The following is a 25783-nucleotide window of genomic DNA, read 5'->3' on the forward strand; positions in this document are numbered from 1 at the left end:
ATATTCCGGATAGGGGCCGGTTTTAATTGATCCGGATTAGCGGGCCTCTACTGTACTAACATATTTCACCCTACACTTTATAAGTTATATTTTATCATAACCGTTTTACACAATACTGACTAAAAATTATATGAAAACGTTTTCGTGCCTTACTTTGTATAAATGTATTTAATAACTTCCATTTTTGCTTGATTAACATACGCATCTGCTCACATATTTGCACTCCACTCTTACTTGTGAACACATACTAATTTCACAACTCTCTTTACAGTGCGTCGAACGCTTAAGAACGGCCTAACGGAAGAGGAGAAACAACATGTTGCGGCCCTAATAAAAACCTATTAGCATTCTAAGTAGTAGTCAAATGTAGTAGACAACGTCCAGAGACTTTTTAGCGTTAGAGAGTCATAGAGAAAAGGCTAAACTATGAAACAGACTGAACAGCGTGTGAAAAGCAGATGATGAAAAAGATAAAGAAACGACAGAAAATGATTTTCTTATTGATTTTATTTTGGACGATCTCAAGCGTTACCAGTGAGTTATGAGCAAAGCAAAGACGCCGCTGAATTCGAAGAAAGGGAAACTAGTGCCTTGGATAGTGCGTGAAACGAATGATGAAACGAATGGGAGAGCTGAAAGCTTCTATCGATACATATACACATATACAATATAAATTTTAAGTGAAGCTTTGGGAAGCGAGCGCATTGCACTTTTGGTGTGGAGAGAGTGCGTTGAACTTTACAATGGGGTTGCTAATGAATTGGCAAATAAAAGATGTTGAAGAAACAAGTGAAAAATAGTTAACTGCAACGCTGTAAAATATATACCCCACACAATGTAAAATGTAGAAAACAGACAAGCGAATTCAGTTAAAAGGGAAAAGAAACAAAGTATAAATAATTATGCTAACGAATATGCGAAAAGTGTTATTGTATTATATTTTTTTTTTAATTTTATTTTTATCAAAATTTTGATTTTCTTTTAAAAAAATTTAAAAAAATATATTTTCTTACAATGAAAATTTACTATGTTTTTTTTTTTTTATTTAAAAAATATTATTTAATTTTTATTTCAAAACGAAGATAAATACTTATATGTTTATACTCTGTTTTAAAAAACGAATTTTTGAAATCATAAATTTGTATAATTTTTTATAAAAAAATTGCATTGTAAAATTTTTATATTTTATTTTGTTTATTGTTAAATAAAGTATTCAAAATCTTGTTATAACGCTACAATCATATACATACAATTAAACTATAATATATTATTGGAAAAGTCTAACAAAAATTATTATTATTAAAAATTTTGCTGAATTAAAAAAAAAAAAATTGTAAAAAATTATCTTAAAATAGGTAACACAAAAAAAAAAGCAAGAAATTATTATTATTATAATTATAAATATAATTGAAAAATGTGAATTGAAAACGTTTCAAAACCAAGTTTTAAAAAGTTTTAAAAAATATGTGCTTTTAATTTATTATTTTATATTTAGTATACTGCAACTGTAATCGATAACTTAGTTTAAAAGAAAAACCTTAATAAATATCAAAAAGAAATTGTTGAAATAAATACCAGTCTGTTTTTGTTATTATTAGATATTACGTAACGTTATTATACTTTTTTTCTAATGGTGGGGGTATAGTACAATTATTGATCAATAGCACCTTTTCATAAGTTGTGCGATCTCCTCAACTTATTTATCACCAATGAACCTCAAAACTAATCTAACCTAACCGAATCGGAAATAACGAAAGAACTACTTCGAAGAACTTGTTCGAGGAATTTTTAAAAGATTTTTGTTTGAAAATTTAGTATGATAACTTGCATGACAAAATGTCTCATAAAGAATATAACTAGGTCTGCGATCTTTACTTTGCGATATCCTGTAAAATACTATAAAAAGTATGAAAAATAATAACCAAACTGATGTTACTAAATATCACAATATCAACTGTGGGCGTTGTCTAAGAAAAATAGCAGAAAAGCAAGATTTTGTCTGAGATTCTTCACTGCACGAAAACCACCAGATGTAATACATTAATGCCAACGATATTTAGAGTCCTCGAAACACTTTTTGAGATGACCTTCAGCGAATTTTATTTTATCTCTTCGAACGACTGAAAACGGGTTTCACGGAGCGGCATTTTACTTTTTTTGCTTTAAATTCCGTCACAATCTTGGTAATTGTTCTTGCACAATTCCGGCCGTTTAGAAATCCTTGTTGACCGTCTGTCCCTAAGTAACAAATTCATGATGCACCAAACCAAGAATATCGAAAAAGCAATGAGCATCACCTTGATTTTTTTACCTCCATCCCGATGATTGTTGACTTGTTTGCATGTCAAACTCATAAGCCCATGCCTTATCGGCAGTTATAATGCTCTCCATGAATGTGGGGTCGAAATTCGCACGGTCAAGCATGTCAAAAAAAAACTGTTTACAGTACTCTTTTTGAAATAAAGTTTAGCTTTATCGGGACGAGTCGAGCTATAACACGTTTCATACCCAATAATATCCATCAAAATCATTCGAACGGACTCGTCAGAGATGTCGAGCTCTCTTGCCATCTCTCTAGCACTTGCCTGACGATTTTTAAACACCATATCTTTCCTTCTCTTTTTTAATATTTTCATCAATTCAATAGGTCTAAAGTCGTCCAGAACGAGAAATGTCTTCAACGATCTCTCAACCGTCTTTAAGGGCTTTGTACCACACGTAAGCTTGTGTTTTTGATAAAACTGATTGACCGTAAGTCTTTTCTAACATTTGCTACGATGCCGCACATGAAATTTGGTTAGAAATACAAAATTTTAGACAAATTCTTTGTTCGATATTTTTATCCATTTTAAAAATCACAATGCACTACTGAGGTGTACCGAATTAAGTATGTAGCTACTGTAAATAAACTGGTTGACAGATCGCACTCATATTTGGCATAGTAATTAAGGACAGCCCTACCAATCAAGCAAAATATATTTTTTGAAATATCATTTAACCGGGAATTTAAATTACAATTTACGTGACCATTTTTGTCACAATGTATAATACAATGATTACCAGTAGGCTCCATAGTAGAAATAAATTACCTGCATTGGTTTAAGGAGACAATTTCCTTGCTTGATTGATTTGTTGGTTGAAAAAGGAGGTGAAATGCTACATAGTGGAAACCATTTACACCTTATCCGGCAATTCAGTGCACTCGGTAAAACAACTGACTATTTTTCCATTAAATTGGAGCATTGTTAGCTATAGAAATTATCCCGTTTCAACCGCCTAATAACTGGGCATTCGCAAAGGAAATGGTGCAGTGTCTCATCATCACCCGTGCTTTCTCACCACTCCGTCGAATCCACTTTGCTAGTTTTCTGAAGATGATTTCTAGGGCGAAGAAGAAGAATATTTCTTAGGCGTAACTGATTGTAATGCTACAATGTTTCTAAGTTCCCTCTTGTCTAGGAGTATAAGCTTTTTAGTATGTCCACCATCAACACTAGCACAAATAACATTGTGGTATGTCCGGTGTTGCCAGTGTTCCAAGACCTCTAGGGTTCGTTGCTTTACGCAACTTTTAAAGGAGTTGAATGATCAAGGGCGGTTTAAGGGGAACTAATTTCTGGGGCTACCCGGAGTAAACTAACGCGCCCGTAACATAGTAATACTTAGTTTAGACGCTACGGATAACCATAATTGCCATTTGGCTATCCACTAGAAAGTGTATGAAATTGCCCACTTGGCCCTTTCTGTTATACCTTCTGAGTTTGGATTGTTCCAAATTTCCCCCTTTGATCCGTCGGTGAATATATGGATCATGACACTCTCGTTTATAGAGCTATTGATCCAATCTTCTCGGTAGTGAAATGAAGGCGTTCTGTTTAAATCCTCAGGAATCTCATTTACTCGGTTGAATTTCCAATTAAGCCCGATTTCATTAAGAAGATTGGTTATGCTCGCGGAGAAGACGAACTTAGCATTATAAATATATTTCATTTATGTACTATGTATTGGCCGGATATCGAAGAGAGTCTCGAGAGACTTTGATGGTGTTTCAATGCACCCGTAATCTCCAGCAAGTATGTATGTCCGTTGCAGCTGCTCCAGCGATCTAAAGCGGCACTTTTAATGTCATGCAACATACCAACGCAGTATTGGATAAAGTCAATACAGCATATGGGGTATCCAACACCACTTTGGGGCAATGAATCACAAATTCGAAGGGATGTTTTCAATGTGTTCTCTTGCGCTTAGTTTCTTATATAGCACAATCCCAAGACAGAATTCGAAGTGCAATAGTTCCACCCCCTTAAAGAGTTTGAATATAATTATGAAATTTTTTCCCTTCCTTTAAAGAGAGATATTTCAGTTTTCTCCGGATTAATGGCCTCCAATGCAAGCATTTGACTCCGATCGTTCAGTTTGTATGGAAGCTATATGCTATAGTTGACGGATCTGAACAGTTTCTTCGGAGATTACATTACTATCTTAGAAAATAACCTGTGCCAACTTTTGTGAAGATACATTGTCAAATGTGAAAGTTTTCCCTACAAGAACTTGATTCCGATCGTTCAGTTTGTATGGCAGCTATTAATTATAGTGGTCCGATATCGGCAGTTCCGACAAATGAGCAGCAGAGAACGTATAATATAGAGAAGGTTCAACTACGGACAAGCGTGTGAACTGTCAAGAGCCATGAATTTTCTATTAGTGGATTTCACCACTTTTGGCTCGGCAGGAGAAATTTTAACAGAAATGAGTGAACAGAGCTGAGCATTGAATGAAAATTATGCTCAGAAATATACATTGCTTTTACAGACTCATGTTGGCCTTTTGGCTTATATTTTTATACGTTTACATGCTATCATATCAATTGATATGAATATAATTTTGCGAATTTTTGTGAATTCATGCAAAATTGATAACATTATTATTAAATCATGCTATTTTCATGGTAATATTTGTAGTTAATGGGCAAATGAGCTACTTTTTAAACATTCCTTATCTTTGATAATATTATATAATTTCGTATGCATGTATATATGCTATATACATACATGAAATATTATCGTAATATCCTAAAAACATAATATATTATTACCATAATAATATATGAAATCATACCTCTTATCATTTAAAACTTTCATACACATCTATCCTGCAGATATGTATGTATGCAAGTACAAATCAATTTCAAATCAAAATATTATCATTTATCAGTAATATAAAAAGCGCGCGCTTCTCTATATTTACGTACACACATATGTATGTATGTATGTGCGCAGACATTCTCACACAAATAATATATGTATGCGTACGCATGTAAATCAAAAAATACAAACATTCTTCTGAAAAAATAACAATAGTCTCAAAAATCATCATACATACTTACAATATGAGTACACATGTAAATATGTGCGTATGACATTCCACACAAACAATGCATACACAACATACATACTCACATGCGTTCACATGTGGATATGTCACCCGCAAAAATTACAAATATTGTTTTACAAAACCACCAATCGTTTGAAAAAGTATCAGAAACCAATATGGCAGCCAAATTGCCGACGTCAAAATTTATAGTAAATTTCCCAACAACAAAATTTTCATTCATGAACGCAAACGTACTTTCAAAAAGCATATTCGATTCATTCATAAAAGCAGACGCCATTACATCTCCCCGAGCATGCCTTGCCTACAAGCGTATTTTCGCGACGATTTCAAAAGCTAAAATTCATAAATTGAATATATTTCTGAAGTTGGAAATGGAAAAAGTCACAACCCCGCAAATATAAGTATTAAAAAATATTAGAATAAAATAGACAACATAGTTTATTTGTCGAATTTCAAGTCTAGAAATTTTTCAAAGAAAATATTCAATATTCTTCTAATTTTTGTGTACAGTCAATCCCGGTTAAGTAGTACTCCGCTTAAATGAAAATCATCCCTCTTAACTGCCTATGTCTTGCTGCATCTCACGGTTTGTTTTTTGAAAAACATAGAAATTATTGTTTTAAGTACCACTCGCTTAAGTATACCTATCCGCACTCGCTTATGTACCATATTATATTTTTATTTTTAACAAACCAAAAAATTCGGTATCTTTGACTGTGGCACATAACCGGGATTGACTGTATTTGTCAAGGAATGTGAAAAATATTTTGTAATTCTGAAATATTTTTTCGCAGCTGCGTCGATATGTATGCAAGCTCACGCACAAACATACATATGTATTTACGTTGGTTTGTTGGCGGAGCTGTACAGCGGCAAGGGAAGCGGTGACAAACGGCGGCCATTCGTTAATTTTTTTCGGTACAGCTCATTGGTTGTCCGTGACAACGGAGTTTTTGTATGAAACAATGGTTGTATATATTTACAAACAGAGTTGTGTGTAGACAAATGTGCAAACATTATGCGAGAATGATTGTTTCAAATTTCTTTACATGAACACAAAATTACATACATAAGTATGTGAATATGTGAACTTTATGCGTACGGTTTTTTAAAATATGTTTACATGCACACATATGTAATTATATGCATATGACTTTTAAGATTTTATCAAAACGGGATTTTATCAAAAAAATTTTATCATTACGGGTATGGTTTTTAAAAATCTGTTTATATGTACATACATATAATTACAACCATATGCGAATATGTGCGTCGGCTTGGTCTTCAAAATGTTATCAAAACCTCTAATGCCCAATATACATAGTATGTACATGTATCTACCTACATATGTATATTTATTTAGGTAATAATGGAAATATGACTTTATCATAAATTCCAACAGATTTAATGGAATTTATCATTCAATAGGTCAAATTACGAATACATATGTATGTATGTACATAGATAAGTTTGTTATCAAATACATATGTATATGGAGAATATCTGTAAATGATATCCATAGTCGTTTGCGCATTGTAAACACGCGAATCTGTAAGCGTACATTTGTAAACATTGAAATTAGCATCACTTTTCTCATTTATCAATGAAAATGCTCAATTCTGCTATTTTCGACCCCTTCATGTTAAATATTGGTGAAATCCGCTAATAATATTTTTGTGGTGAAATCCACTAATAGAAAACTCAACCCCTCCAAAAACAGGAACGTGATGACAATCGGCACGCCATGAACCTTCTCTATATTATACGTTCTCTGTGAGCAGCTTCTTGAAGAGAAAATGACGTTTACAAAATTTCAAAACGATATCTTAAAAACTGAGGGTCTAGTTAGCATATATACAGACAGACGGACGGACAGAAAGACAGACGGACATGGCTAAATCGACTCAGCTCAACTTACTGATCATTTATATATATACTTTATAGGGTCTCCGACGCTCCCTTCTAGGTGTTACAAGCTTCGTGGCAAACTTAATATACCCTGTTCAGGGTATAAAAACTTCCATTAAATGTTGGTCTCGTATGTTCGAAATAACAATCGAAAAATAATATAAAAACCATATTACAGATCAATAGTTTCTTTGACAGTCCAAGGTTTTAATTACTAAGTTTACGTTTTAGCTTAAGTTATGTTTAACTTATAGAGCCTTTCTGAAAAAACTTCATTATAATAGACTGCTGGAAAAATTTAGACCATTTTATACCATGAACTTCAACTAATCACCGAAAATCTCGAATGAGATGATAAAGGATCAAAATTAAATCAGATAAGTATAAAATATATATTTCCTTAGAATTATGAGGTCTTACTGTTGACATATGACAATCAGAAACATTCTCCGGCATTGAAACTTTAAGTTAACAAAACCTAATCCCTCAATACAAAACCAGCCACAATAAAGATAAATAAGCAGACACAACCAAGAAAGTATGAGCCTATCCGCAATAAATACCCAAATATTCTTTTTAATTTTATTCAAAATACAAAAACAATTTAATTAAGTAATAAATAACATCAACTTAAACTAATTAGAAACCATTTGTACATGGCTGCTGCACAAAATCCAAGCAGAAGCCGCGGTTGTCAACATCTGTAGGCGCTTCGACTCCATCCGTATGGAAGTACAAGCGAAAAGGACGCACACTCGCTGTAATTTTATTCAATATAATACTAACCTTACAGCCACTTTAACTACAGTCAAGACTTACATTGCACGGTACGTTGAATGGTGCCCACTTCTGCGCTGAAAGTGCCGCCACAGACGCGATCCTCACAGGCAGCCAATGGTGGAATGCGATCCACCGAACGCATGCAGCCGATGAGCAGCCAATCGTTGATACATGTGTTCTGGGTTACTTGAGTGCCACCACCGACCATAGAACCGGTGGGATTGTTTGAGTTGCCGGAGATGGTAAAGGAGCGTGAGCGGTTGTTTTCTAAGGAATATACATGTAGTATATAGTGGATCGGAAATACCGTCTCAGTTCCTACTCACCAGTATCCGGACAAGCATTATACTGTATGCTACAAAAATTACGCTCGGCACGTATACAAATACTATAGTCCTGATTAGAGAGCTGTCGCCCCGTTACCGTATTGAAATTGAAACTTCGTACACGCCCACTAATACCGGTGTAGTACTGCAGACAACCATGATCGGCACGACTCAAACTACCGCAGTGTATTTGCGTAACTCGTATACGCCAGATTCGTGAGAAAGTGCCACTCGTTATAACGGAGAGCACGATGGCGTTACTTTGACCCAAACCGGCGTCAATGTACACTGCCAAGAGAGGATTATCTTCCAAATATTTGTAACAACAAAGTTATATGCTTTCTTACTGTGATCGCCTGCGGAGGCTCCACAAATTGTTGGTATCGGACTGCCGCCGGATACGAGTAGCTGATCCTGATTGCAGACATGGTTCAGCGCTTCGGGTGGTGCAATGGAAAACATATCTAAATCGAGTCTGGAAAGTAGTTTGTTAGATCAAAAGTAAACTGTCTTTAAGAAACTTGCTGTTCTAACCTCAACTGACACACGTCTGGATGTATTTTCTGTACCGTCACTTGGCAGCTGCCAGTACCATCGTAGACATCTGGATGGTTGGGGTTGACAAAATAGGTGGAGTTCTCGCGTATAACACCACCGCAAGTTTGTAGAACTGAAAATTTTAAAATATTTAAATTCGATGTCTGGAATGTGGAACTCATTTTGAAAGTGCTCTGCATATGGAAAATGTGATGATGGTAAAATTTTTATTTACAAACACAACACAATCCATAACCGCCCGCGCAGGGTCCAGCTGGTATGCCAGCGCGTAGCAGACACTCCTTCTGCGGTATGCAATTGCCCTGTTCTCCAGATGATGCCGTACAGGTACCACTGCCAACGGGAACCACACTAAATATTGGCAAAACTATAAGTTCGAAATAAAATATAAAAAGATATGAGGATATAAGTTCAAAGTGATTTAAAATAGGTAAACACTAGTATTTTAAATTGTGAACTAAATTGTGGAAACAGTAGCTTATTCGACTAGAATATCGAAAATCCTTATATACTTCGAAGCTAATAAACTGAACACCACATCACATAAATGTCAAAGGTGCTCTCTTAATTTATTAAGATTTTCCGTACATTGACCGTTATTTTCAGCATAAAGTCAGCTTTAAGACGCGTCGTCGAAATATTCAGTATTTTGTGGCAAAGAAAGATATAACTCGGTTCAGAACTGCAACAGACAGTATTTGTGTGATTTTCTTTTACTTTCATTTCATATTACCATAATTGTGATATATAGTATTTAAGGGAAATCTTGAGACCCAGAATTCATTATTGGATAATAATAATAGATCATGTCCGTGGTGAAGAAAATATAGTAGCCGTGGCTGAGAGAATACACGAAGACCGTGGAGAGTTTATTCGGCGCCGATTCGAACTTGGAATGCCGGTTCGGTAAAAAAAATCCATTACTTTTCAAATAGATAACTAAGTAATTTATATCTCGCGTTTTATAAGTACGATCGGTTTTTTACATGCTTTAAAATAAGTCTTGATACTGTAACAGCTAATCATGCGCAATTTTGACTTCGCTCTTCGATGCACTACTCCCTGGCTAAATGTCGAAAAAAAAAACGATAAAACAATGGAAATCGTCGATACCGACGACATAAAGGGTGTTCTTTGGTCAGGTATATCACGACGTTCGGTCTTTGAACATGTATCCTCTTATAGCCAAAAACATCCGCTTGAAGGCGAGCTAAAGTGAGAAGATGAAACATCCCCTCCCCAGGATTGGGCCCGTCGCTTTGATTTAATCTCCGAAGAAATTGTACAGATCGGATCACTATAGCATATAGCTGCCACACAAACTGAACTATCGGAATCAAGTTCTTCTAGGAAATCATTTGTATTTATGAAGGGTATTATAGCTGCGGTGAAGCCGAAACTAAAGTTTGTTTCAGGGTTAAAATAAGGTAGCACCGATATTTTTTTATTAATACAGTTCAGTCCTGCGATTCTAATAAATACTATATAATATTTTCAATCACAATGTGAGAATCTTTTGACACAAACGTACACCTAGGATCACGAGCAGCCACAGCCGGCATCCACTTGCTACCGAATATGATATCCTTCCACGAACTGCCCTCTTGGACTTTGCAGGAATTTTGCGTGAGAGTAAATGTGAACAAAACGAATTTGAAAACGATTCTTATGTTTAACCCGCACGACAGTTTGTGTTGTTGTTGGCACATTTTAATGGAATTTTTTTTTAATTTTATTTATTATTTATTGCTTCTGGTGATGAACCACTCTGCAGGGCCACTGAAACCGCACTGACGCGCCTGCGCCTTAACTGCCTCAATTTATGAACGTGAGAAACACAGTGTTGCCAAATGTCACAATCACAGAGTGCCAGAGAAACGGTTTAATGACCGTCAACGGTGCAGATTAAATGAATTTGATAATTACAAAAAGTCCAATCCACCTTCCATGCAACAAACACACCATGGTGGCTGGTGGGTGTTAGCAGCAACACTTGGTGACAATGCGCCGATGAATGCGCTGATGGCACACGGTTGTTGACTGCAGTCGCATGTACATGTGTGCAGATGTGTGTGGCATATAATAATTGAAATATTTACTATATATTTGTGGGTGGTTTGAAGAGAGTTTAACACTTGGTAAACTTGAACAATTACCAACTAATTTGTTGTTGATGTTGTAAAGCAATTAGTTGCGCTACAATTAGTTGGTAGCATTGGCGAACAGCTATTAATATTTAAATACATATATGTATATATGCGAATGTGTGTACTATTCATGTTTATACAAATACTGTTATTATCTTCGTTGAATATTTTATGTGCAGGGTTGCCAAATATTGTTCACAGCTGCAATTATTTGATGAATATAGAGTCCTCAGTTCCGTTTGTCAAGCGTCTCTTTTGCGACATTTTGAACGAGTTTAGAGCATTGACACGCTCAAATTTTCAACGGATGAGACCGAGTCATATTTGTTCATACCATCTTAGCTATTGGCATTTATTTTTTCTAACATTAAATGTAACGGTGATATAAAAGGAATTATTTTCATAAAAATATTGAAAAGAGAGAGATCATCCTTCAAATAGATAGTACGAACTCCCTCACTTTAATGCTTCGTAGAATAGAATTGTGGCACTTAAACATTTTTTTATTCCTCTGATAAAGAAGAAACGTCATGGTGGTCGATTTTGACAGCAGAAAAGATATTTGTGGCTATCGAGTGAAAAACTATCCAACATTCTGTCCAATTCACGTTGTAATCTGAATAGGATATACTAAGCTTGCTACGAAGTTTGTTCCACCCTACAATACAAGGTCTGTCGCAAAAGAAACAGAACTTTTTAAATATAACTGTTTCTGGTGGCGCCACCTATTGGTGGGCATATGAAATAAAAAGTTTGATCTCTTGTTGACATTTCGTAAAATTTTAAGACAATTGGATAACTACAATCGATGTTATCGATCAAAAAGTAACAGCAGCTTTCGGTCATCGGTCGTAAAATGCAAAGAGCAAATATTAAATTTTGTTTTAAACTTGGGAAAACGTTTACTGAAACATTTCAAAAGATAAAAAGTTTATGGTGATCAGTGCCTATCCCATAGTAATGTGCATGAGTCGTTTAAGCGATTCCAAGAAGGTCGTGAGGACCTCTATGACGATCAGAAGTCGGTCGTCTTCAGAAGTCAAAAATAAAGACAATGTTGATTTGTTTTTACGATTCCGAGAGTTCGTCCCACCTGACCAAACGATTAATGATGTTTTACCTTGGTATTATGAAGCGTCTTTTGTTACGCATTCGTCGTGCTCGACCACAATACCGTAAGGCAGGGTCCTGGCGCCTGTTGCACGATAATGCGCCGTGTCATCGGTCGACGCTTGTCACTGATTTTTTGACAAAAAACTCCATATTAACCATTAATCACTCACCCTACTCACTTGATCTGGCACACTGTGATTTTTACCTATTTGGAAAACTTCATTTGCCCATGAAAGGACACTGGTTTCAGGACATTTCAGCTATCCAAAAGGCGACGACCGATATTCTCAAGAGCCTTCCGAAAAATGACCTTAAACACTCATTTGAAATGCTAATTGACCGGGCTAAACGCTGTATCGAGGCACAAGGAAACTACTTTGAATAAAAAAATATAACTTTTGAGAAATACTAATTTTTTGTTGTTTTTTTAACAGTCTTGTTTCTTTTGCGACAGACCTTGTATATACATATGTATATATAGGTGATCCAAGTAGAGGTACTTTTTTCACTAACCTGTTTTTGACAGTTCACGCGTGAGTCGTGCCAAGCTGCCATGTAATTTTTGTATTGTTTGGAATTTCATCATGGAAAGACTTACGTCGGAATAACGTTTACAATTCGTTCAACTTTATTACGAAAAATCACGATATGTAAAGAATATGTTTCGTGAGCTACGGTGACCTTATGGTCAACATAATCGGCCCACTCACGCGTACTATTCGCAACACCATCAACCATCTTGAGACCCTTCATTCATTATTGGATAATATTCGACGGAATAGACCACGTCCAGTACGTACTGAAGAAAATGTAGCAGCCTTAGCTGAGAATGTACACAAAGACCGTGGAGAGTCGTTTCGGCGCCCTTCCCAGCAACATATGAAACGGCTTGGCACGTTTTATGTCGGGATTTTAAATCAAAATATTAAAAAGTGCAGCCTATGTGTACAGCTCTATGGGCTTCCAAGAACATCCGACGTCTTCGAGAAAATTTTATTCAGCGATGAGGCAGATTTCTGGCTCAATGTATGTTAACAACCAAAATTGCCGCAATTGGGGCGAAGAGCAATCTGTAGAGATTCAACAGCTGGTATTTCATTGAAAAAAAAAAAACGGTTTGGAGTGGTTTGTAGGAATCATCGGTCCATATGAATTCTTCAGGAATGATACCGGTGAGAACGTAGCCGTCAAAAGCGACCGTTATCGTGTCATTTTAACCCACTATTTCATACCTGAATTGAAGCTCGTGATCTCGGCGACATTTGGTTTCAACAAGGCCCAAGGCTAATTTCAAGTCTTGGTTCAGTCTAAAGTCTATGCGGACAATCCTGTTTCGATTCGCCAGTTACTAGTCGAAATGCTTGAACGACTCATCGAAAATCGGACTCAACGGATAAATCATCTGAGACGTTTGTAGTAGATGCCATCATTTGAACAAGATAATTAAAAAAAATAAATGCCAAAGAATGTTCTTTCGAATGATAATAAACATTCCGCACTAAATTTGAAGTTTCTGTGTTTTTACGTTAAAAAAATAAGGAACTTGAAATGGATCACCCTTTTTATTTTATCAATCAGCAATTATTATATTGTTCCAAAAAAAAAGATAGCTGGATAGGAAAGTCTGAAGAAAGTTGACCATGGAACACACTTCCTCATGTTTTAAAATATTTTATCTTGCCTGCATAGAGAAGATATCTTCGACACAGGTCATTATTTCTTAGTGTGGGAAAGTTTTAAGAAATAGTTTAAGGATGAAGAGAAATAAACACCACATATAATTCTTCTCCAGATCCACTTCATACATATTAGCCCCAATATTACTAAAATTTGTATATATTAGTCCTAAGCCATGGAACTCAGTATTTCACTTTTGCAACAGTTGGCAACCATAAATTCTGTTTTAAATGCACCAGTTGAATTATTGTGTTATTTAGATTAACATAAATATGAGGTAACAACGCGTTACGCTTTGTAAGAGATTTGTCAATGTCATTTCGCTTTAATTCCGGTGGAAATGCTAGTGTCACCTACAAACATACACCAGGGCATATAAGTACATATCTGTAATAACAAAAATGTGTGTGCTTGCAACAATTGTTTATTCAGCTTAAAGCCAAGCATTTTGTCAACACCTGTCACAACAACATTTCCTGGTGACAATAATCGCTGCATGACAACAACACTTTGGCAATTCCCACAATTTCAACGCCCAGCGAACCGCATGCCGCGCCCAAACTGCAAATTATGACAGTGGATTAAGTTCTCATAACTGTTATGAGCGCGGCACTCAGCAAAATACTCATTTACTATTTATGAAAATTGCAATATTTGAGTCAATTTCGTTATTGCGACATTATATTTTAATCGACTAGGCCTAAAGATAGTTAAGTTCCAATGTTGACAGTTAATTAATTTAAATTTGTCATAAAACGTGCGTTTATTACTTTTAATGTGTGTAGTTAAATAATTTTGGTTTTTGGTTTTTGCTCAATTTCCAATGTAGGTCACTGTCACTCAAAAATTGTGTAATGCGTGTATATTTCAGCAATAAGAGTTTAAGCGATGGGTGAGTCGACAAATTTGAAGCAAAACTGAAATTAAATTAGACTATAGGGTACATCACCGTCAATCAGCAATATTGAAATATGATAATGCAAGGGAGATCAACCGAACTGGCTTAGCTCTTTTTGAAGAACAAAAACTCAACTTGTCACCAAATTAAACATTTTTCGGTATTCCCACAAAGAATATTCAGTAAGAAACTGGAGTACTACACTATGTGAAGGAAGTATCGGGAAGTAGAAAGTAGAAAGAATCGGGAGTACCGTGGTGTCCTTCACTATGAATACGTTCAAACCGTCAACAAAGAGTATTATCTTGGTGTTATGAGGCGCTTACGAAACATAATCCGTCGTAAACGTCCGACTTTGTGGGCCAACAATTCGTGGATTCTTCATCATGATAACGCACCATCAACAAATATCATTGAGCAAGCACCGTATTCCCCTTTGACTTTTTCTTATTCTCCACACTTAAATATCCACTTCGGGGAACACCCTTCGACTCAATTGAAGACATCAAAACAAATTCGACGCCAGAGCTGAAGGCCATCCCGGAAAGTGCCTATAAAAAATGTTTTGACGATTGGAAGAAGCATTGGCACATGTTCACTTTGAAGGCAATAAAATAAATTTGGGTGATGATTGAAAAATTTTCGTTTTGTTTATAAATTCCCGATACTTTCTTGACATGGTGTATATAAGGGCGAATGTGAAAGTATAAGTTCTCATCCGATAGCAAAATAATAAATATCTTGTATATTTTTACGATTTTTGAGTAATTATATAACCTCGCATATTCAAAAATTACAATTAAACAGTCACATGCAACCAAATTATAGAATTTTCTGGCAGATTTTATGAAGCGTCTTTAAATTGGCACTAATTATGCAATACTTTAACTATTTATTTGATAGGTGGCAACTTTAAAAAATAATTTAAATTCTACAGTAATTTTGTGAGGTTTTTAAAACGCCATATGATGAACAGCAAATTGATACACTTTTCAGTACTATTTCTTGTTATTATAGATGGCAACGCTATTCCTAAATATTGGCAAATATTTTATGAAGATCATTACTTTTAAATCTTTGCCGCGGTTACGTCTCAGATGATCCATCAGTAACTGGCGAATGACGCGCGTGATGTTAGACTTTTGACTACATATATTCCCACAGGAAAAAGTCGCACGGTGGGATATCACAATCCAATCGACCGACCAAAATGTGGAATTAGCAGCTCACTGAAGTGTTCTCTCATTAAATCTATTGATTGATGCAATGTGTGGGAAGTGGCGCCGTCTTGTTGAAATTAAATGTCGCCGAGATCAAGTGCTTCAATTTCAGGCATCAAATAGTCGGTTATCAGGGCGCGACAACAGTCACCATTGACGGTTACGTTTTCACCGGCATCATTTTTGAAGAAATATGGACCGATAATTCCACCGACTCACAAATCACACCAAACCGTTTTTTTTCTGTATGAAATTGCAACTCTTGAATCGCTTGAGGTTGCTGTTTTTTTTCTTGTTTATATATTCATTTAGCCAGAAATGGACCTCATCGCTGAACAAAATTTGGCTCGAAACGTCGGATCTTCTTGGAACTTTTCAAGAGCCCATAGAGTTAAGCGGTGTCCCTTGGGAAGGTGGAGCGGTTTCAGGTCTGGCACAAGCGGAAAATACGCCAAATCGTTCAGAGTTGCTGCGAACGGCGGCGAATCGACTCTCCACGGTCTTCGTGTACACTCTCAGTACGGCTGCTATATTTTCTTCACTGCGTGCTGGACGTGGTCTATTCAGTCAATTATTTTCTAATAGCGAAGTGCGTGAAACACATTCTTTAGAAAACGTGAATTTTCGTCTTTCCGTGATGAAATACTAAACAATACTAAACAAAATAACGTTACAGCTTGCACGGCTCACACGTGATCTGTAAAAAACGGCTATTAAAAAGTACCTTTACTCGGTTCACATGTTAGATGGTTAAAATAGGGACCGTTGTGTTTTAAATACGGTGAGTTCAACCATTAATTCGACAAATTTGCCCAACCAAATAATTTTCGCCAATTATAATGATTACAGTATAATGTATTCAATAAGTTATGGAAAAAGAAACTAAGTTTTAACAATCTTATCAGAATTTTATGTTTAAACATTTGATGGTACCTCACAATGTTAGTAGTGACCAAGGTCAGAAATTTGGAAACTTAACTCACAATACTTACTACAAGCTGCATTCCCAAGTAAACAGGCCTTTTTGAATCTAGCTCCCCCTGGTGGCGCCATCTATATGTCGACTGGTGCGTTAAAATCTGCTATCTTTATCGATTGTCCAGTGAGAATATCGCATCGATGAACATTTCATTGAAAAAGACGGCGGCTGCTGGCTAATGTTGTCCGGATGGATGAAACACAACGCATGAAGGACATTTCATTCCAATTGTTGCGCTGTGTTAAGTGAATCGTTATTAAGAAGAAGAAGAAGAAGTGAGAATTTCATGACGTTTTAAATGTCAGTATGTTTGTGTTATCGGTACGAAAATAAGCTTCAAACAAAGAACCAACATTATATTTTGTTTTAAGATTAAAAAACCCTTACCGAAACGTTTCAATTGATGAAACAAGTTTATGGCGATCGTTCTTTCAAATATATTTGCCGATATAACTAGAATATTCTACTGAGCATACTACTCTTAACATTATCACCAATCTTGAGACTCAGCATTCATTATAATATAAAATTCTACCGAATGGACAACGTCCAGCACGCAGTGAAGAAAATATAGCAGGCATAGCTGAGATCTTTAGTGATAAAAGTTCCCCAGTAAATTTAAGTTTCTGTGTGTTTTCTTAAAAAAAATAGGGAACCCCGAAATGGATCTCCCTTTATAAAAGTTTGACATTGACCATTGATTAATAACTTTTCTGTTAGCTTTCACATACCAAACTCTCATCTCAGCCTTTATAAATAACTTAATACCCTTTTATCGTAGCGAAAATATGCGATATCCTGCTGATTTTAGTGTTGTTTGGTATAAAAAACTGATAAAAATATTTTAAATATCTAGTTAAATAGTGTAAAGTATTTACGCAGAACCGTAAGAATTATAAACTGTGGAACAGGTTATTGTGTCGGTGGCGTATGAGTAACATAATTTCAAATTTGTTCAACGCTCTGCCAGAGAAATAGTATTAGGGGTTTCATGAAGTTATAAATTATAATGAACCGAAAAAAAAGCGTTGAGAAGTGTAATTACACAAATACAAATTATTAATTCAACAACAATTTTTTAAACAAATGTAAAAATTTATGATTTTACGATGCATTCTTAAAAAGTGCATGCTTACCTACATACATATGTATATAAGTATTTGGAAAGAGATTTCATTTTGTAAAGTATTATGTATCTAAATCTTAGTTAGCTTCAGAAATATGATTTGTTGATTAACAAATTGTCTGGAATAATATGTATATAATAAGGTTGTCCCTTCATAGCTACATTTTTATTGCATTTACTTAAAACAGGCGCTTGCGTTGACGTAATATTTAGAAAACTATAAACGGCGATATATGTATGTACATACTATTAATTTAGCGTCATTTTGGAGACAGTTGAGATACGCAGACTGTAACCAGCATCACTTAGCAATAATATATAGGTACTAAATGTCCTTGAGGTGCTTTTGACTCCACTGCCAAATAAAGTTAAAGTGAACAAGTAAGCAAGCGCAAAGTTCGTCATAATTAAACATTTTGTACTCTTGCAATTTGAGATGTTCATAGACAGGGAAATAGTCACTTTATATTGAATGTTTAATTCAACATTCAATATATGACGAATTCGTCAATGACTACAATTTGGTATATTATTAAGTTATATTATGTGTTATAGTCTGGCTTACTTTCATTACTACATTTTACTCCTGCGAAATATTTATATTGAAATCAATCCCAAATGCAATATACAAGTATTTGATACCAACTCAACCAAATGTTTAAAATATTGGATATATGAGCGAAAAGTCAACAAGAGAATACTATTATATGCGACGTATGTGTTAGGGATACGAGTTTTATACCAAGATCTATATGAAGATTTTCTTTAAGATATTTCACATATTGTGCTATACTTTGGGCCTAAAAAGCACGAGGAAATTGTAATAACATTCCTCAGGTAAAAATATTTCAAAAAAGCCAAGTTTGAAAGGCTGTCCTTAATTACTATGCCAAATATGAGCGCGATCTGACAAAATAGTTTGTTTACAGCAGCTGCTTCAGTCGGTACACCTCAGTAGTACGGAATCATTGTGAATGCTGGAAAATGCTTACGGTGATTCAGTTTTATCAAATGCACAAGCCTACGAGTGGTACAACGCCTTCAGGTCAAGATATCGTTGAAGACATACGTCGGTCCGTTCGAATGATTATGGTGAATATTTTGGCTATGAAACGCGTTCTTGCTCGTCTCGTCAGATCTCTTTGGTGCGAATTCTGATCCCACATTCATGGAGAGCATTATCAGTGCCGGTGCGACATGGGCTTATGAGTTTGATATGCAAAGAAGTCAGCAATCATCGGAATGGAGGGGAAAAAACGACAAAACCAAAAAAAACCGTGCCATAGCCGCTCTAAAAACAAAGGTGACGTACATTGTTTTTGTAAATATTCGTAGTTTGGTGCATCAAAAATTTGTTCTAGAGGGACTGGCGGTCAATAAAAAGTTTTATTTGGTCGTATTAAGGCGTTTGCGTTAGAACTATGAGATTTATCAAAATAATTAACTAAGTATTGTAGACATTTAAAAGGTCTACAGAAAACTCCACAATTATGTATGTATATCTATCTCTTATGGATATCCCACATTAACATTTTTTTAACAACTTTTTTTTAATTTTTAACCAATGCAGCATTTAATACTTATCCAATTAAATACCTTAAATACGTTGTTGACTTTATATAGATCTACATGGCCATTTAGAGCATCTGATTTAAATAAATATTTTCGAAGATATGTATTACAGATTTAAAAATTGCGGGACTTAGCGTTTGCAGCGGTGTCGGCCGGCCGGTCAGGGCTGCGGTAGCGTGCCTATAAATAGCGCGTCGGAGGCCGTGGTTCTCCCTATAGCACTTTAACCATATTTTCCCCCAAAAAGTAATGCTTTATTAACACACGGAATGCTTTATAATCCACGTTTTCGTAAACTAACACAGGTTGCTTTACAAAAATGCTAAATCTCATTAATTAATACTTGTAGTTATAGTCTAACTAATTGAAATCATATGGATAAGAACAATGTGTACAAATTATTCAATTTTATTATCAAAATAAAAACAAGAAAAAACGTTAACTTCGGCTGCATCGAAGCTAATATACCCTTCCCAGGGGCATTTCTTTTAGTAAGTATGTTTTCAGCTTGTATGGAAGCTATATGCTATAGTAATCCGATCTGAACAATTTTTTCAGAGATTATATTATTATCTTAAGCAGTAATCCATGTCAAATTTCGTTAAGATACCACGTCAAATGCGAAAGTTGTTCATACAAGAACTTGATTCCGATCGTTCGGTCAACTATAGCATACAACTGCCATACAATATGCTATAGTTAACCGATCTGAACAATTTCTTCGGAGATTACATTGTTGCTTTAGAAAATAATCTATACCAAATTTCGTGGATATATATTGTCAGATTATATACAAGAACTTGATTCCGATCGTTCAGTTTGTCCGTTATAGTGGTCCGATATCAGTTCCGACAAATGAGCAGCTTCTTGAAGAGAAAATGATGTTTGCGAAAACCCTGTTCAGGGTATAATAAGTAATTAAAAAAATCATATTCTCCGATGAGGCTCAATTTCATATTTCATATCATCAACCATAAACCATGATCTTGATAACATCTGGTTCCAAAAAGATGGAGCTGTGTGCCACACAGTACGTGCAATATCCGAATTGTTGCGAGACAAGTTGGAAGATTTGATTATTTCAAGAAATTGGGACATTGAATGGCCTCCCAGAAGTTGTTTAACACCATTAGACTATTTCTTGTGGGGTTAATTGAGCTCGTTGGGCTTTGGCAATAAACCATATTTTCTTCAAGATTTAGGAGTCAATATTGAAAGTGCTATTCATGACAGACAACTTGATTTAGTGGGAAAAGACTTGAAAATTGGGTTCATCAAATTCGTTCCTGCAATATTAATCGTGGAGACTATTTGAATGATGAAATATTCAGAACTTATTTGTATCGATTGTACTTCAAATTAAATAAAAAATATTTGAATTTCCTTAACTATTAGTTGATTTTTATTTAAAGGAATCATATCGATCTTATTGGACAACTCTATATATATTACCCAACATCTATCTCGATTAGTTTTATGGGTCACAAATTTGCGTTAGGTGAACTAATACAAATATTATTTACACACTTCTGGACTTGTTTGATGAAGAAACATATAACAACACTTTCGCTCACAGTTCTATTTTCATCATTTATTTAGCACATGAAACATTTCTAAAACAATATCTAAACTTCCTTATAACTCACTTAAAGCAAATCACTTATGTCGAACACTCGGCGCCGCCAACAACACAAATTTCAGGACGTGAAGAATCACAAGTCAAACCACTAGGACAACTGCCGACGACGCTCCGTAACAACGCAGTACTATTACACTGCGCAAAAGTGGTGGAAGTCAGACATGTGAAGAGCTTGTTGCCATTACAGGCGCCACAAGCATTTTGTTCGGCTGCGCAATCCGCTGTAGATACTGAGCCCGCTACACACCGCTCTGGTGAATTGGCAACGCACACCTCTCCTGCGGGACACTGAAAGACCTGCGACGAATCTGGTACACCTTTGTGGCAGATGAGGAATGAACTATCGCTGAGGCATGCTATACCGTTGACGCTGCAAGTGTTGCATTTGGCCGTTGCGGGAGTGTAAAGGAGGGTTGTCGCGAGGAGGCAACTCTATTGAAAAATAAAAAAATAAAAAGACGAAATAAATTGACTTTTTGCATATATAAATAACATATGTATATATATATATATGATATATACACACTAACCGTTAGCAAAACTTTTGTGGAAATCATTTTTGTATCTGCGTTGTAACTGTTAGGCACAACTAAATTCAACTGAACTGTGTCTTCTCGCCGTTAGCTTTATAGCCGCCTCTAGATTGTTGCGTCTACGTTTTCCACCACGAAGATTGCTAACGATAAGACAAGACAAGAAGACATATGTGAAAAATGTTGATTCAAATAGCAAGAAAATAGCGAAAACAAAACAAATAAAGCAATTTTTTGAAATATTTTTTATCAAACGGCGGTTTATCTCTCTCATTTATACTCTTGGGATGAAAAAGATTTATGCTAAACAGCTACCGTTTGTCAACTTCATGTGATAAACTGACTATGATAAGTGGATTAAGTGTTTTCATGTCAAATAAAATAGTCACAATATATGGTTAATTATTCTTTCCTAGCGATAGCGAGTTCTAACGGAAGATGACTCCATAATATAAGAGTTTGCTTTACAAATGATCGTCATGGCTGCTTTGGAAAAATAAATGTTTGTGTTGTAAATAAATATAAACTGGGAAATATAACATTTTAAATCAAGTCGCAAGGTTGTGTGTGTGCCCTTGGTCGAAATAGAAATTTGAAATAGTTTTGTAAAACAGTTAAAATTTTTAAGCTTTTATCTAATCTTGCTAATGGAATAGTTTTAACTAAACGATCTCTTGAAAACAGAATATGGAACTTTTTAAGAGATTACATGGATATACGGGTTTAAAAAAATCGAATTTTAAAAAATCGAATTTTTTTAAATATCTTATTATATTTTAAAACACCTCTAGAATATTGCCCTAAATTTTCAAGTTGATCCGAGTAATATTTTCGGAGATACTTTTTGAATTTGAAATTTTAAAATTTTTTCATACTAAAATTATTGTTAAGTGGCAACTCCATATAAAAGTACAATTTTAATTGATGTCTGCTGGAAGAATTTTTAAAGCTCATATAAAGCCCAATATTTGCTAAAACGAGGGTTGCCTTTAATATTTCAAGATTAGAGAACAAATACAAATGTTAATAATAATATTTATTTTAATTTTAAAATAGTCTTCATTAAGATCTTTATTCTTTGTCATGTGTTTGAACTGATTTTTGGAACACTTTGGCCACTTTACTTGGGATATCTCCAAAATATGTGTTCTTAAGTCATCTACCGCCTTTTCAGGTGTTGGAAAACGTTCAACTCTTAGTTTAATTATTTTCGCAAGGAATTAAAAAGAGGACATGGTCAGGTGCCAAGTCAAGACTTCAAGATGAATTACTCATCAAAGTGATGGTTTGAGTGCTCGATGTTTGAACGCTCGCATTCTTATGTTGAAGAGTGATCCGTCTTCAGCGGTTGATTTTACTGATTTCTTGGAAGACAACTAGTAAACAAATGGTTGTGTATCACTCAGAATTTATTGTGCTGCGTAGTAGTATGGTGCGATACCTTTATATCATTTAAAAAATTGGCAACCAAAGCTATCACATCTTTTAACATTTCTCCCAACCAATCGACAGCATCCTATTTTTGAGCGATGGACGAATTGTGTGGGATCCAACGTGAACCATTTTTTTATAGTACAATGTTCCTGCAATATTGAGTTTATGCTGATCCCACTGATATCTATAGTTGCCTCTATCTCACGATAGGTGACATGACGATCTGGCAATATTAGTTTGTGCACAGCATCAATAATTTCCGGAACAAAAACTGAATTTGTACGACCTTTCCTAAATTCGTCATGGAGTGATTTACAACATCGATTGAATTCACCATACCATCGGGAAACACAGGTCCTTGATGAAGTTTCATGCTCAAAAGTTTTATTAAGTTCATCGATGCACTGTTAATGAGTTAATCCACGTCGAAAGTTGTTGCTTGAAAATGCTCGTCACTTAATTCTATTTTTTGGTCGAGATGCATATTTCAAGTTACTGCAAGCAACATAAATAGCAGTCGTATGTGAACGTCAACATTCTGAGTTTTTATATGACAGCAGGGGCCGCACTTATGCCTATGCCTTGTGATGACCCTTACAATGTTGCTAGTATGAAGTTTTTGGTCTATCAACCATCAACACTACATCAAGTAAATTTGTGGTATGCCTTGTGTTCTAAGACCTGAGGTGTTTTTCTAGCATCCACTGCTTCAAACAACCCTTGAAGGAGTGGAATGGCCTGGGGCAGCTTAGGCGGATTGTGTCTCCAGCGGCCCAACTCGTCTGCCTTTTCATTTCCTTCTATTCTTATATGATCAGGTTCCAGATGATAGCGACTGTGTTCTTGCTAAAAGTTTATTTATTGCCTTCTTGCATTGCCTAACGCAATGAGACTTTGTATTGGCCCTACGGGTGGTTTTAATTGCCGCTTGGCTATCCACTAAAATGTTTATGGAATTGCTGCTTAGAGCACCTTCTGTTACGCCCACTATTTCGGCCTGAAAGATTGAAGAGTAGTCATTTTGTTTGAAGCTGCATTTCGTGTATGGATTACTACAGAAAACGCTGGCTCCTGTTCCTGTTTCGCCATTTCATCTCTCAGTGAATATATAGACTTCGGCGTTGGTCCAATCTTTTCTCCTTGGAAATGAAAACTACGTATGTGTTTCTTTCTTCGTATTTCTCCTTTACTCGGTCGGTCTCAAGCTAAGTTTTTTTTATCAAGGATACCACGGAGATATTTGACCGAATTCGAAAGTGAAATCGTTTTACACTTTAATGAGGGGATATTGATTTATATCACCAAAGCTAGTACAACAGAAATGTTTTCATCTATAGCATATTAGTATAAAAAAAGTTGTGCAAAATGAGTAATGTGTACTGGTTAATTGCCAAATAGTTTTCAAGGTTGTCTTAAGCTCCTTAAGTTAAATTTAAATTTATCTTTCAAAATAATATCAACAATAAAGAAAATATTTGCGAAAGCGTGGGATGCGTGAAGGACGGTTTAAAGAATTCTCAGAAATGTTAGTAAATAAACAAGTAGATATACAAATATTTGTATAGACACGCTTTTCGCATGCGTTCACCACTAAAAAGGTTATCAGTTCCATTGCTCATGGCCAAAATGCCACATAAGTCAAGATACTGGCCGGCTAGTTTAATAAACTTTTGCAAGGATGAATGGAATTTTGCTCATGACTTCAAGAGTTTTGTTAGAAGGTCAATTAAATTAATTTCAGAAAAATATATGAGTAAAAGAACATGGAAGATTCCACTGACACATGTGATTGTTTTATGTACGTGCAGGTTTTAGTTAGCAATATAATTTTTCAAGGTTCAGCTTTTAGTTAAAGAGATCGCATTGGCCTTTATCAAACACATAAATCACAACTGAAAAAGTGTCTTAGCGGAGTAAACATATTGATAATAATATTCAAACATTCATCAATCGAACTGTGAGAGTTGAGTCGTAGACTAAAAATTTCTAATTATAAAAGAATATAAGAATAACTAGAGCCCTACCGGTGATTAAACAAAGTCTACAAAATCGCACCTACTCTCAACCATTTAGAAACAAGAATTTGTGTTGGCGTAGGTGTCACCTCACTCTGCTAATATGGAGGCTGATAGAACATACTGATAACTCAAAAATTTATATACGGTCATTCAAATTAGACTGGAGTACGATGCCAGCTTCGACAAGGTCTGCTGATAACAGCTGTGTACCAAGAATTCGACAGATCAAAAGCGATACGCTGGCTTCGGCTCAATATTGATTGAAAACTTGGCGAAAAATTACCGAAGAATCATTTGCAGTATGTAACGGTGTAAAAAGCAAGAGCTGGTGGCCCGTTATTCCAGCCTCTTTTTACGAAAAGCCTCGCGCAAACGACGCATACGAGTACCACTCAAGGAGTATCCCTTGTTGACAGTTAAGCCGGTCGGAAAGTGTTCGGAGTGCACCAAAACCTCAATAA

General features: G+C 35.4%; 3 protein-coding genes across 8 annotated transcripts in view; 1 reads left to right on the forward strand and 2 right to left on the reverse strand.

Annotated features, from left to right (window-relative positions):
- LOC126763424 (FH1/FH2 domain-containing protein 3) overlaps window positions 1-886 on the forward strand; it is a 148967-nt gene extending 148081 nt beyond the window's left edge. For 4 of the 6 annotated variants that reach the window (XM_050480931.1, XM_050480927.1, XM_050480933.1 and 1 more), the window contains one exon: window positions 272-886. In XM_050480931.1, coding sequence (XP_050336888.1) covers window positions 272-345 — 74 coding nt within the window. In that variant the 3' untranslated portion in view covers window positions 346-886. The remainder of the gene's footprint in view (window positions 1-271) is intronic. The other 2 variants (XM_050480928.1, XM_050480934.1) reach the window with 2 other exon arrangements.
- A 7055-nt stretch (window positions 887-7941) lies between these two features.
- On the reverse strand, window positions 7942-10735 carry LOC126762038 (uncharacterized). The gene is made up of 7 exons (XM_050478517.1): window positions 10498-10735; window positions 9181-9333; window positions 8943-9078; window positions 8756-8883; window positions 8409-8696; window positions 8122-8349; window positions 7942-8060 (listed from the first exon to the last, which is right to left on the reverse strand). Exons 1-7 carry the CDS (start codon window positions 10673-10675, stop codon window positions 7942-7944), a joined length of 1230 nt encoding a protein of 409 aa, XP_050334474.1. The 5' UTR covers window positions 10676-10735.
- A 10533-nt stretch (window positions 10736-21268) lies between these two features.
- LOC126761581 (uncharacterized) lies at window positions 21269-21973 on the reverse strand. Its single transcript, XM_050477889.1, has 2 exons — window positions 21868-21973; window positions 21269-21769 (listed from the first exon to the last, which is right to left on the reverse strand). The coding sequence occupies exons 1-2, from the start codon at window positions 21892-21894 to the stop codon at window positions 21359-21361; spliced, it is 438 nt and encodes a 145-aa protein (XP_050333846.1). The 5' UTR covers window positions 21895-21973; the 3' UTR covers window positions 21269-21358.
- Window positions 21974-25783: the final 3810 nt, after the last annotated feature.

Source organism: Bactrocera neohumeralis, chromosome 6 (genome assembly GCF_024586455.1).
Source record: "Bactrocera neohumeralis isolate Rockhampton chromosome 6, APGP_CSIRO_Bneo_wtdbg2-racon-allhic-juicebox.fasta_v2, whole genome shotgun sequence".
Lineage (NCBI taxonomy): Eukaryota > Metazoa > Arthropoda > Insecta > Diptera > Tephritidae > Bactrocera > Bactrocera neohumeralis.